The sequence below is a fragment of the Urocampus carinirostris genome, chromosome 8 (assembly GCF_059441175.1).
Source record: "Urocampus carinirostris isolate Australia breed hairy pipefish chromosome 8, RoL_Ucar_1.0, whole genome shotgun sequence".
In the NCBI taxonomy this organism is placed as follows: Eukaryota; Metazoa; Chordata; class Actinopteri; order Syngnathiformes; family Syngnathidae; genus Urocampus; species Urocampus carinirostris.
The window spans coordinates 19,406,734-19,421,242 of record NC_142356.1 but is presented as its reverse complement, the minus strand read 5'-3'; the positions used below and the strand labels follow the sequence as shown (position 1 = coordinate 19,421,242).

Here is a 14,509-nt window from a genome sequence, read left to right as displayed (position 1 = left end):
TATTTTCTTTTTAATATTTTTGTCCAGCCTTTGGTTTTGGGGTGTATTTTGGCAGATAATCATGACAGCTCCCTCTAGGTGAAGCTCATGTTCTGTAAAATAAATATACATTTCTCGACCTATGACTATTTAAAAAAAAAAAAAAAATATCGGATAGGTCATGTAATTTTGCTTATTATTCAAATCAATATATATTTTTAATGAATTGATGGGTCAAAAAAATGATATACAGTGTGCAATAGGTGTCAGATTACCGGACTGGCAACCTTTGCAATCTCTTTTGCAGATGTCCAATATTATAAACAATTATTTTTTTACCCCTGGGCACTAAATGACACCTCTATATGAAACGTAGAAATAAAAACTACGTGTACCCTAATGTTTACAACTGTAACACTGCACAGTATATATAGAATATGTTTTTGCAATTAATACATTCAAAACATTATGACTGCTTCTTCAAGTTGAGCTTTTCTGAAAATGTAAATATTATGTGGAAGCAAGAGAAAGGATGAAGACACATCCTAATTAATTTCTGTCTGTCATTTGATTTACGACGCTTCATCCGTAATGACCATGGCGAGCGGCGGCGCAGTAGCACCGGATGATTTTGTGCGCGGGCAAAGGTGTTCGAGTGTAATGATCATTTATAGACGCGGCCATATTGTACCTTATTAACGTCGTGGGGGATGGAGCATCTTGTTGTAATATTCCCTTTTTTTGGCTCCGTTTTTTTATGAATTCATTGAGATAGTCCTCTATGTGTGTGTTTGTGTGTGTGTGTGTGTCGAGAGGGATCTATTTATTACCTGCACTCCCTCTCATATTGGCTTTTGGAGAGCACTCCTAACAAGCTTATCCTTGTGGCCCTGAAGGGTCCTTCACGGCCCACATCATTTTGCTCAGGCGCTCTGGCGTACACACGCAAGCACACGGCAAAAAAGTGGCACTCTTCATTCCACCCCTGACAGCAGTGACAACTGATTTCCTGTCTTGTCGTGTAGCCCAGCAACAATTCTGCAGCAGTAAGACGACAACGTCGACAGGGTTCGTACGGGTGCTTGAAATCCTTGAAAAAGCCTACGTTTTAATGTTGTGTTTTCAAGGTTTGAAAAGTATTTGTAAATGCTTGAAATGGTTTCCATGTTTGTCAGTAGTCTGACTCGACAGACCACGCATTCACTGAAGAAACGTGAGTCATCCTAAAAATGACACTGCTATGCCTGCTCCAGTGGCTTAGCTTTGCCATTGCATTTCTTCTTGACTCGTTATTAATGGCAGCTGGCATTAGTTTGTATGGCGTCATGTCAAGCGTCATAGTCATGGTCTACAGGTCGCACCCAAGAGAACAGGTGCCTCAGACCAAGATGCCGGGAGGCTGCCATTTTAATGAGCGATTGGTAGAAAATACAAACAATGGCTTGAACGTAGAACAAATCCATGCACAGCATGCTGCAAAGTTTACTTAAAAAAGAGATCCAACTCTTAGAAAAGGGAAAGTCATCTTTCTCCAGTCTTATAAAAGATAATCCACGGAGAGGATTAGCTTAACTATGATTTTTTTTGTTACTAACCTTTTGCTACGTGCTACACGTAAACAGAAATAAAATGATTAAATGTGTATTAATTAGTGCATATCAATTATGGACATTTATTATGGGCCATGGAAAAACTGAAGGTAGCATTTCTCAATGGAAAATTGTAATGGGAAGAACTTCCATTTTTACCCGACACCTATATTGGGAGAGATTTATCTTTAAAATATTTATACACGTATTGTTCAGTTCCATAATCATATATTTGTGATTTACTCTAGATCTACAATAATATTTCTACACTTGCAATTAAATGATACAGCATACGGTAACGATTCTGGCTTTGAGAAACATATACAGTAGTCTTCGAGGGCCCTCTTACGTTAACATGTAAATTGTTGCTAAAAAGAAACTCGAGAAGTGCAGCTCACACGGCAATTTTGGAACGCTCATCGCAAATCATCTTTTGCTGTTGCTTTGGACAATAATTGTCAGTAAATATGGAACGTATGGTGGTTACTTGAGTGGAGATTTTTGTTTAGGTAACGTTTTTACAAAATTACGTACCCTAACCAAAAACCAGCTTGGTGGTCTTGTATCGGGATACTGGAAGGCTTATCGAGGCCAAGTCATACCCAAGACTTACAACATTGCCTCACTGCTTGGCGCTGTGTAATTGGGGGTTGGAATTGGGGTGTTTTGGTCACCTAATGACTCCCAACGACAGGTGTTACGATACTTTGGTTGGGTAGAACTATCGTCGCATCATTTACCCAGCTTTACACTGCTGCCCGTGTGTGTATGGGAGCAGACCCCTGATTGTTTAGGGATAAGGCGTGGAAAAAGAAGAAAACGTGGTGAAACCAAATATAATGCTAATTTGTGTTCTATGGAATCAACTCTTTTAATTCACTTCTTCCTTTTTTTCTCGCAACCCTAGCTCAAATTGGTGTTTTAATTCAATGTGTCTTGTAGTTCAGTGTGACTTATATATATAATTCATATATATGACAAAATACTTTTTTTGTGGATTCACCTTCTAAACCGGTGGGAAAAATGCGATATTTTAGCCGTAGGCTGCCTTATTTTGAAGTGAGACGAAGACTCCGTGCGCAAATAAACATTTCCATTTTAAATACATTCAAATACAATTAATTATTGATTACCAGGAAAATTAGTTATTTAATTTATTGCAAAATAAAACACCATCTGACTATTTAATTATTCGATAATTAATCGATTGTGACAGTCCTAGCTTTGAGAAGTTTTTTGTTCTTTTAAACTAGTCAGACAATTAAAAAAACAACCAGAAACCAACTCTAATTGTGGTCCTCCGATGATGATAATTAAATCACAAGTACGATGTCCACCAATTGGGAAAAGCGCCTGTTCGTGCTTGCTCATGAATAGCCTTAATCCCCACCTCGTTTGGGGTCTATTAGCAAAATCACAAAATAGCATCCTGTAACCCCAAAAGAGACACAAAAAGGTGTGTTGTTTGCCCTGGTCAGACGATTAAAGACTGAGGAATAAACAAGGTCTTTGTTAAGGACACAGTTTTGCATTCTAACGACAACCCTGTGGCACCTTTATTGTTGGCATAAATAAAATCCCCTTTTGTCTTTCAGCCTTTAGATCTGGGGTAAGGAGCCTTTTTGACCCAAAGAGCCATTAAAGCAAAATTATTTTTATTTTTCTATTTTTTAGAGCTCCACACCACAAAGAGTCTCAAAGGAGCTAATTTTTTAGCACATATTAGTTCACTGTCTGACGTTTGATGATTTGCTCAAATCTATAAAATAATGCCAGGGCCTGTGTCCCATATCAATATAAAAATGCCACTTAAAATGTGTCTCCCTCATGCAGTTACTTTAGAGCGTTGAGGCTGATTTTAACATTTTTATCCTTAATAATGTGCTAGCAAAGATCTTTTGTAAAAGTGTCACAAAATACTGCAAACGAGTATACCAACGTATTTGTTGCAGACAACACTGGGCGAGGAGAAAGAGTGCGCGTCACCTGTGTTTAGCTCCACCTATTCCTACCGCTCACCCAATTAAATTGTTTTTGGTACTTTTCTAGAGCTTTTGGGTGATTGAAGTTTGTTGTGTGGCTTTTCATCTTAAAGTGTCTCAACAAAATTTGTCTAGTGAGCTTTAATACAAAGGATTATTTAGTGTTTTACAGCCAAAAACAAGGTCCTCTTGTGTGACACCTCAACTGTATACTGTAATTAAAATTGCGTCCTATATATACTGGACCAAACCTGCTTGATAGGTAGTATTGTCTCGGCATGAAAATTGTCACTCTTGAAGTATTATACTTAACAATTGTTCCACTACTGTTTTATCTCCGAGCCATATGTACTCATGAAAAGAGCCATATATGGCCCTGTATATGATGTTCCCGTTGTTGTTGCTTCCAGAGATTCTTGAGGCGCAATGGAGAATTGTTTGGCTTTTTAATGCTATTCCCAAATCCTTAAACATGCATAGTGTAAGAGAAATGTACAAGTTTTTTTGTATAAAATATATTTGTCATTCATTGGCATATTGCAATTATTTACCAAGATAATGCATTTTGAAGACTACATCGTTTTTGTCATCCTGAGCTGTGACGTCATCATAGGAACACCAGCACCCTAGCAAGCCAGTCGCCGTATTGTTTTATGTGTTTTCATGTCTTAAAGCTAAATTTTTAGGTAGTTTTTGTAGAGAATGCCTTGGCGCGGTGTCGCAGGTCGATGCAGTAATGGTACAAAAAAGGGCGAGCAGCCAAAAAGGCAGCTAACTGTAAAAAAATGATCTGAGAGTCGCCAACGGGGGACTAAGCATCCGCAGCCTCAGTGAAAAAATGTAAGGCTCACCGAACAAAAAACATGCAGCGAGAAGCCAGGCTAACCGGGACCCAAAAACGAACGCTAAGCTGGCTGGGAATAGACCAAGGGACATGGCAGACAAGGGACATGGGCAGACAAGGAGCGCAACCGAAAGCAAACAAAATAGGAAGGCCCTCGGCAGCCGTGACGCTAACGGGGACTTAGCCGGTCAAATATATACCAAATGCGACACATGGGGCAAAAAATACAAACGAAAAGCCAAAGGAGCAAAGGCAAACAAGGAATGCACGCTTAACAGCAGCAGGTAAACTTACCTCATGCAACTTTTGGAGGTCTAAGCAAGCAACTCTGAGAAAACAGCGACAGGTTAAGTTTTAATTTCTGCAAACAGAAATGATCAGTATGCAATCGCTGTTCACTACAATCCCATTCTGTTTCGGAGCTGGCTCACATTTCGTGCTAATGGAATTCACCATTTTGAAAGCCTTTTGTTCCTTTAATGAGGTTACAGCTCTAGAGAAAACAAGCCAGATGGGTTCACTTTTGGACTAAATTTCTTAAGAATATTTTGCAGCATATGTGCATAAAAGTGGTGATGAACACTACACATTATGTGCCTAATTGAATAAAAATAGTCGTTGGGAATACCTTTTTTGCTTACCTTGTTTGAGGTCTATTTGCGAATTCACAAAATACTGTTGTGGATGGGCGCCACCAGGCTGCATTTGCCCAAGATCCACCACAGAAAATGGTGCCCCTATGCCCCTAGTGATTAAGGGATCCAAACAACCAACCAACCAACCCTAAAAGAGACACAAAACACTTTTGGGCCTGGTCAGACGATTAAAAAGTAAAAAGTAAACAACGTCTTTTTTAAGAACCTAATTTTGCATTCTAACTAGAAACTACCTTGCACAATCAAAATGAGAAGCCCGGCAAGAAGTAAACCCTGCGGTACCTTTGGTGTTGGCATCAAAAAATCCCCTTTTGTCTTTCAGCCTTTAGATGTTCACTTTGTTGTAGCCTCAAGAGATTTCCGAGAGCAATGGAGAATTGTTTGGCTTTAAAAGGTCGGAGCATCAAAACCCAGTCGCTGCCACTTTTCATCCTACAGTTTATGTTTTTTTTCTCAGAGCGAGGTGATTGGCAGCTGGGGACAATGAGGGGAAGGGGGTGTACACTCATTAGCATTTCATCATGTCGCCGTGAAGCCACTAACAGGCCCCCTGAATGCCGAGTGACAGTCGCAACTTGGCTGTGAGGTGTAAACAAAGCGGCTTTTGTCTTCCGGACCTATATAAAGACGACCTGGTGGTGGATTAGCGTTAGCCCATCAAACGCTATGTACCAAGCTGCATGTTTCCAAACAGCCACAAAAATTGCAAAGATGCATCTTCCGGGTGGATATAGCATGTCAGGCTAATCATGCATCACAGTGTGTTGTTTATATTTGATTTCTGTTTGATATCACTGACAAAACAATTTTTGGTTGCACATGGTTTTGTCCTTGCTGCCGAAGACGATTTATAGGGTACTAATTTAGTTAACCCTGTTAACCAGTTTTATTTCAATTTCCAATCATTCATTGTCCCAGGGTTGGGTTCTGCTGTATTGTTTTGTTTTCTTTTTTAAGTAATTGCGACAGAGAACCAAATATATTAAGCAGTGCAATATGAAACTAAAATGCTGCTGTTGTTTATCAGATATGTGTATCTGTAGGTTGACACAGGCTGTATTCGAATACTTGTAGTGGCTGGAAAAACTAGTGACCGATATTTTACACTCCATCCTCATAAAAACAACAAAAATTGGACATTAAAAAGGTCTTCCTCAACAGTAGTTGACACTATAATATGACAGTTTGACTCACTTTAGATCATCATCTGGGAAAAAACAGTTGTCTTTGTTGTGTTTCACGGAAATCAAAGTCGTGGCCTATGAGCAGATAATTTTGCTTTTCCGGTTAATATTTGTTTCTTATTTTCCTTTTTTTTTATATAACTCGTTTTTCGAGTAAAATACAATATTTTGGATAAGCACAATTGTCGGATATAAGATATATCAAAATCTTTAGCATTTTAAGATTTATTTTTTTCTATTGGGAGAACAACATTCTTAAAATGAGAAAAATATATATGCAATCCGATATGTCAGATAATTTAGCTCATTCTAAGGATTGCCTTTCCTGTTTTGATGGAGGATAGATAAGTTCCAATCTAAAATGATACCTATCATTTTATGGTTGGAATTATTTTTTCATTTCTGTTGAATCAAATTTTTGACCATTGTTGACATGGTTCTATAAGCTGCACCAAGTTATGTATGGGGAAAAATATTTTCTATATTAGCCACTATATTTTGTACTATTTACTTGGTACAGATCGTTTTGATAGCTTTCAATTTAGAAGCTGCATCAAGGATTTCCTAATTGATGTTAGTTTATGTACATATAAAAAGTACATCTTGTCTAACTTGTACTTTAAGAATGCTGCAAAGTAGTGTTTTCTTCAGGCCGAAAGCCAGTGTAGTTGTTTTAATAATAATTAGGCACCGAAAGAAATTGGAAAGAAGTGGTACAAAAATGAGCATTTATCCAAACATCTACTGGCATCAGTAGAGTGGTACCTCTATACAAGCACCTCTAAACATGAGAAGTTTTATTTGCCACAAAAATCTTCCACGCTATACAAAGGAAAAAACAATTCACCAGCAGTCCTAGAGGCTACCACTAAAGACAGCTCAACGCTCCTTACTGCTTACTGCCTGCGTCATTGCTGTAAAATATTTTTGTGTGTATGTTCATCTAAAGGTAGAGTAACCTTTATTTTAAGTGTACAATAAGTGCATACCTGTCAACCTCTGCCACACGCTCCCCTTATTAATGATTGAAAATCCTCCTAATTAAGTGATAACAAACCTTAAAGACACAACACGGCACCTATTCACTCACAGCAAGACAGACTATGTGGAATACAGTGACAATATTAGCAATGTATGTGTCAGGACCAGAACGGAGACAGGACCAACTTGCGTGACGTTTCTCTCAGTTTTATTGGGAAGAAAGGAAAGGATTGCGCACACGATACGGTGATCGCTGGTAGCGGGAAGCAGGTCGCTCTGAACGCGGAAGTGGCACTTCCTTGGCGATCGATGGCGGTGTCGGGAAAGGAAAATACGGGTCAGTAGGCGGGACGGGAGAGCAAATTTAAGGTCAAGATCAAAAAACGGGTCGAAGCCGGGAAACAGATGGGAGCAAAAACAAGAGTGAGTCAGGGTCGATAAGATTGCCTGGAGTAAACTGGGGTTCGCAGAAGGACTGACAACAAAGGACAGATAGGAGTAGGTTAAAATAGGGACAGAGAGCCAATCAGAGTCCGAGGCAGTTGCCGCCAAAGGAGCCGGCACAGGTGAAGCATATCGGTAATCATGACACTACGATGATGTTATCATCTAATAGTGATGACCAAGACGATTCAGAATACAGCAAAAATGGGCAAAACAAGATCAGGCTTTAAAAAAAAATCCTATATATAAATTGTTGAAATGATCAAAAACATGTATAAAATTGGGTGAAAACCTATTAGTTGGCAGGTATGCAATCTCTGTCACTCCCCTATTGCAACCCCCCTTCCTCTGCACGGAATGCACACATTAGTTTTATTAATATCTTATTTACTGTATTTTTATGTTTAATTACTATCTGAATGTGTTTTTAGTAATCAGAAAGGGTATTTACGGTTCACCTGGATGCATTCGGGAGGAAGAGAAATGACCAATTTGTTTCAAAATATTTGTACCGGGGAAAATTATGAACACAATCGTGGATCAAATTAAGCTCATATGAAAAGGTACCACTGTATCTCGTATGGTATTGAACATCAGTACCAAAAAACAACATTGTTTTCTCCTGTGTTTACACTTTCCTGTTACATGTAAAGTGACTTTCAGTTTGTCAAAGTGAGCATCTGCCTAATGGAATCAAATAAACCTGGGACAACCCCCGCTCGCCTCGTTCGGACATCTTAATGGTCGCCGAGCTCATCATGTGGTTTGGTTTTACAGGTGGCAGCGGCAGATGGTGTCCTCCAACGGGCTGTGCCGCTACGGTGCCAGGGTGGATTGCTGCTGGGGATGGACACGTCGATCTTGGGGGCACTGCCAGCGTGAGTTCCACAGTTATGCCTTCTTCTGCTGTAGGATGCAGGGGAAAAGTAGAAGGACGGGGTAGGGCTGGCAAGGTGTCGAGCTGGGTGGTTCAAATCAAATAAGTGCTATGAATGAAACATGAGGTGGCTTTAGTGGTGATTCTGTAGTTTAAGAGCATGGGCAAGCATGCATACGCCAAGTATTGTTTTGGAGTGGTTATAAAAGGTCGCTTGTCAGCAGAGGACTTACGATTGGCTGATGCTAGAGGTGGCAAAACTTCTCATGCTTGGTAAAGGTAATCTCATGTGAAGTGAGTAGTTAAAAATTCAAATGCAGACAACATTCAGGAGTCTTTAGATGCTAAAAGTATGGCTGGGTTTGGATGTGAGTGCACTTTAACAGTTCCTTGAGGTATTAAAATGTATTTTTTTAAGAGCAAAATCATCTACCTACATTTACAATATTTTAAAATATTTGTAGTGTCAAATAATCACATATTTTATTTGGTATGAAAAACAGATAAGAATATAATTCATACTTATAATGAGCTAAAACAAATCAATAGTATTATTAATATTATTATGTATTTAATATTAGTTTACATTAAAATAAATATTCAGAGAACTGGTTTAGGGGTACCCAAATGCTTTTTCTTTTTACATGAATAAATATACATCAATTGACAAAGACTGCCCTCATTTTGGATCAGAAATCAGTATGAAGTTTTGTTTCCCTTTTTCTTTGCTAAAACTAAGCTTTGAAAGGGACAAACATTATTGAATACGTGTGGCCATAATTAAAATCATGTATGGACAACTTAAACTGTGAACACAATACCGACATAAAATGTACAATTTATTTATTTAATGTCCTCCAAGTCTCATTCATCATCAGATACACCACAGTTGTTTCCTTGCCGTGCTTTTTTGTGTTTATTTATATCCTACAGCACAACTTTTTCCCCCCTCTGTTCTCTAACATTTGTCTCTGGTATTGTGAATAAAAATAGTGTGATAGTGAAATAAAACTGAATGCCTTTTCGTATTTTATTAAAATCACTTGTGTTCCAGTACTTAGGACTAAGTGCTCTAACCGCCGTGACCCAGGTTCGATTCCATTGCACCCAATCTTTAGCAATTGCATTCAGCAGTCATTGCATAAATATGGTAGTAAAACCTTGTGTTTGAAGCGCACCCAAACTGTTCTGTTTTAGGGAAATAAAGAATGAATTAATACTTTAATCATTTTAAGTCATCTTATTTATTAGGAAAAACAAGTAAAAATGATCTTAATACCTACAATCAGTTAAAACGTTTCTCATATTTTTAGTATTTGATTTAATGTATAATAAATAAGTAAATAAATAAATAAATAAAAGTATCTATCTAACTATCTATCTATCTTAATATTGAAAGCCCTGGATTTTTTTCAATAAACAAAAAAGGCAGAGAAAGACTACCCTCAATGATTTGTTAGCGGCACTTTTGACCAAAGGTTATATTTTACCTTTTTTTTTCCCGAGCTTAGGAACGGTATAAGTGAAGTCGGAACATATATCTGACCATACTTATGGTTACTTTTAATGCCTAGAAGCAATAAAAACACCCTCCAGAATCATCTGTCCTCTCTGAAGGATCCATATATTGTATTGTTTAGTTTAGTAGTTTGAGTAGTATAGCGCTATGCCAACATGCTTATAAATTTTGTGTACGTATTGCATTACCCCTTCGCTTGTGCCGTGCTTTGCTTCACCTGTAAACCTTTTCAACTGCAGGAAATGAAAAGTTTCCTTAATGACTTGCTTAGTGATTTACTGAGCTTAGCATAGATGGGCTAAACTGGGTATGCAACAGGCTCACTTTCTATGGTGGGAAACGGCTTAAAGGGTTGTTACATGCTGCATGCTTGTTGTTGCTTTAGTCCAGTTCATTATTTTTATTTTTAAATTCAAATTTGTTTACTTGAGCAAAGATGTCACACACTGCTGCTGGTAGTTTAAACTGGCTTCACTGATGAATTTTTAATGCATCATGAACCCATCCTGGCCCCGTTCCTTGGTCTTTTCTTGACACCCAGATTAATTAAATATCCTTTCAAGACAAATAGGACCCCTTAATCATCAACCTGAACTCTAAACAATGCATGATAGTGTCCCCTGCCTTCACATTGCACATGGAATTACTTTCCTGTGAACATTTAAGAAGAAATCCCTCCAAAATAAGCAAACATTGTATCCATTTGTGCATCATTACTCTTTGCTCATTTCTCACAAGAACACGTTCCTAAAATCAATGCATACATCATTAATAATCCTTACATCTTTACTGCTTTGTGTTATTATTAAATAATTCACGAAGCACGCCTGAGAAAGAACAGTGAAACTGCAGTGTGTGACTATTCTGTTCCGGAGTCGCATGTGTTCCTTTTCGATTTCATCATTTAACAGAGTTCAATGAAAGGCTGGAGTCATTTAATAAAATGAGGGTTACTTCCACATGACTCCACTGAGGCTGTGTGCAATATTACAAGAGTTCAAACCTATATGAAAAAATTTAAAAATATTATTTATTTACTGGACTCCAAACTCCTTTTTAGACTTATTCTACATAAAAAAAATTTAATGAATGATTCATTTTTACGTTAAAAAAGATTACACAACACACATTTTTAAAATTGTTTTAGTTTAAATGATTTATACAGTTTAGGGCTGCAATTAACGACGGTTTTAATTGTCGACTAGTCACAGACTATTTAAAAGATTATATGAATTATCTGGGTTTTTTTTTCTTATTTAGCATGAAGTTCATTTAATTATTTGACAAATGATAAACCAAGATAAGGCAAACTAGCAGCAGTAGAACAGTAAGTAAAACAAATATGTCCATTTTGTGAAGAACACTCAGTGGTCAACCACACAGTCTGTAACGGAAGTACTTAAGGATTCTCAACAGTTTGAAATCAAACAGTTTTAACAACTGATGTTTTTCCTTCTGACTGCATGAATTTAATTACAATTAAGTATTTCAGGCAGTCTGGCATAACGCTCCAAATCTCTTTTATAACGAAATACAGTGGTACCTCTACTTACGAATTTAATTGGTTCCAGCAGTGACGTTGTATAATTAAACAATAGTAAATCGAAACACATTTTCCCGTTGAATTGAGTGGGAATCCAAGGTCATCAAATGCAACCAAACCCCATTTAATCAACTGTATAACAGTTCTGGTGGTACACTAATGTTCAGTCATGTTCATAAATATACCACATGTTATTAATAAAACAATAAATATGTTAAAAGAAATGCAAGAGATGTAGTTACTGTACAGTATAAACCATTATTAACCATAAACAGTTCAAACAACAACAACCGAATAAAAATGATCAAATGTAAAAAGTCCGAGTATATGGAATCCACTTGGTATGCTTTTCGACTTACTGTGCTGCTGGACGCGTAAAATAGCAATACAGCGATTGTTGCTTCCGTCTAGAACGCAGAAGGTTTTTAAAATGTTTCATATATTTCTATTGCTCTTCTGCATCTGGCTTAATTAGGATGCTTTTTTGTTATCAAAGCCTGCAGTTTTTCCTAGTTAATTTCTGCAGTCGATAACAGCTCCTCTGGTTCATTGTCATCATCGAAGTGCAACTGACGCGTGATCGTGTACCAAAAAAACTGTTTTTCCTGTCCAAATCATGAGAAGCTATTTCATATCTTTATTTATTTCTGTCCCACTTACATATTTTACGATAATATTTCGCTGATAAACCACGAGGACGCTGTTGGTGCGTACCTGCAGCAACCTTTAGTGGTAGTGTCACTGACTTTGGATACTAGAAAACTGATCGTATAATGAGAAAGATTTTTATCAGACACGAACTTTGGATACTGAAACATTAGTAAGATAGGTCAATCATAAGTAAAGGTACCACTGTATTCACGTATAAATGTACAATGCATGTCATCAAAACTGTACTGGCCTGAACCTTACTCCAATCTTACAAAGAAAGGTCAGACTATTGACGCCACCATTTGTGTATGTTGATATTACTGCTCCAGACAGAGACACTTTTTTGCATGCACGACTTTCAGCAGAGATTATGTTCATGTAGAGATGTCAGAGTCTGTCGGGAAAGCGTGTCTGGCAAACATAGTAAACAATGAAATTCATTGTCGACTATTTCTTTCAACGATTTTTGTCAACAACGTGGTCTAATTGTCGCAGCCCTTCTACAGCTAAATTATTTTGAATGCATTTGTATTTCTTAGAAGCACTTTGCTCACAAAAAAAGAAACGAAAAAGGAAGTAATTACGGCAATTTGAACATGACAGGCTACTTTAAGGTGCTGCCAGCCTCAACCTCTAAAGGGAGGGATTAGATGAGATATATTCAACTCCTTTCCCAGGATAAAAAGGATCACCTTTCCTTTTTTATTCCTACAATCTCAAAAAAGGCCTGAGAAAAGAATAAAAGCACAAAAGAATTGAGGAGAACGAATCTCGAGGTGTAAGATTTAGAGGTTTTTTCCGAGCGGCAGTCGGAGGAAGACGAGCTGCAGAAATTCTTTGGCAGGCTTGATCTTCGTGTTTAATGTTCAGACGCTACGGAAGCTGCGCTCGAAGATTCTTATTCCGACCAGCTGCTGTCGGGATCATTTGACCGCAGCGGAAGGTTTCAAATGAGATTTTGGAATAAATCGCTCTGTGATTAACACAGTGGAGGGCGGAAGCTTGAAAGGCTCTATTTAATCATTGACTTCTGATTTGATTTTATATATACTCTAGGCCCTCGTTCCTCTGGGTTAATGGGGCCCAGCCTCCCCGAGTTATGCGAAAATCAGCAAAATACACACACGATTCTTAACATGCACTGTGCAAGCCTCCACTCGCAACATCAGTGGACGGGGGATTGCAGCTGCACGGGTGCTGTTAATTTTAGGCTTGAAGAACGGTAATAAAAGCTGCCATGCATGACAGAAAGTTGCTCTTTCGGCCCCGGCTCTGTGCAATTGTTGACAGGGACTAATGTCGTGTAGCCAACACGGCACTTCATTTTAGGCGGGCAATGGCATGCTTTAGTGACCCGGACCAAAACAGAAAATGCACTCTGCCGGTCCCTACTCTCAGAAGGAGTCGACCGGAAATGAGAGATGGTGGACGCATGGGTTTTTTCTGTTAATTTTAGTAAGAAATATCGGAAAAATGAGCCACCTTACAAGACACAAATTTGCTTTCTCGGCGCCCGTTCCCAGCAATTGTTGTTTCAGGATAATGGGTTGTAGCCAAAACTGCAGTTCATTTTAGGCAGGCCAAATGGCACGCTTTAGTGCCCCGAACCAATCTAAAGAAATTAGATGTGCCGGCAATAGTCGACCGGGATTATAGATTGCCGCTGCACAGTTGTTGTTCATTTTAGGCAAAAATGATGGAAAGAAATAGCAATCGTGCATAAAACTAATTTGTTTTCTCTGACCCAGCTCTCAGTAATAGTCAACAGGGGATAATGGATTACATCCAAAACTGCAGTTTATTTTAGGTGGGCTATAATGGCACACCATAGCAACCCGAAACGAAAAATATGCGGCCATAGTTGACCTGGAATAATGGATCGCAGAACCAACTGTAAATTTCATTTCGGTTGGGCCTGCTGAGAAAAATGCATTCTGCCGGTCACAGTAATCTGGGATTCAGGATAATGAATTGTGGTCGCACGAGCACAATTCATTTCAGGCAGAAATATGGTAGAGGTAAAAAAAAATAGAAACTAGGCCAAACTAAAATAGACTCTGCCAATCCCCGCTAGTAGCAATATGCTATCGAGGATAATGGATCATGGAACTGAGGCGCAAAGTAGAGAGGGATTAATGTAATTTTGTAACGGTCTTGGACACGTACTGGAAAAACTCAACAGGCAGATGGTTGCATTCATTTTAAGGGTTGCACAGTCATTGTGACCACGTCCCATCTATTAAAGTCAATGCAATGTTGT

The 14,509-nt window shown here is 38.3% G+C and overlaps 1 protein-coding gene across 4 annotated transcripts in view; it reads left to right on the top strand.

Moving 5' to 3' along the window:
- npnta (nephronectin a) overlaps positions 1-14,509 on the top strand; it is a 79,021-nt gene that overhangs the window by 9,696 nt on the left and 54,816 nt on the right. For all 4 annotated transcript variants that reach the window (XM_088341874.1, XM_088341872.1, XM_088341873.1 and 1 more), the window contains exon 2: positions 8,437-8,537. In XM_088341874.1, the coding sequence (XP_088198000.1) occupies positions 8,437-8,537 (101 nt within the window). The remainder of the gene's footprint in view (positions 1-8,436; positions 8,538-14,509) is intronic.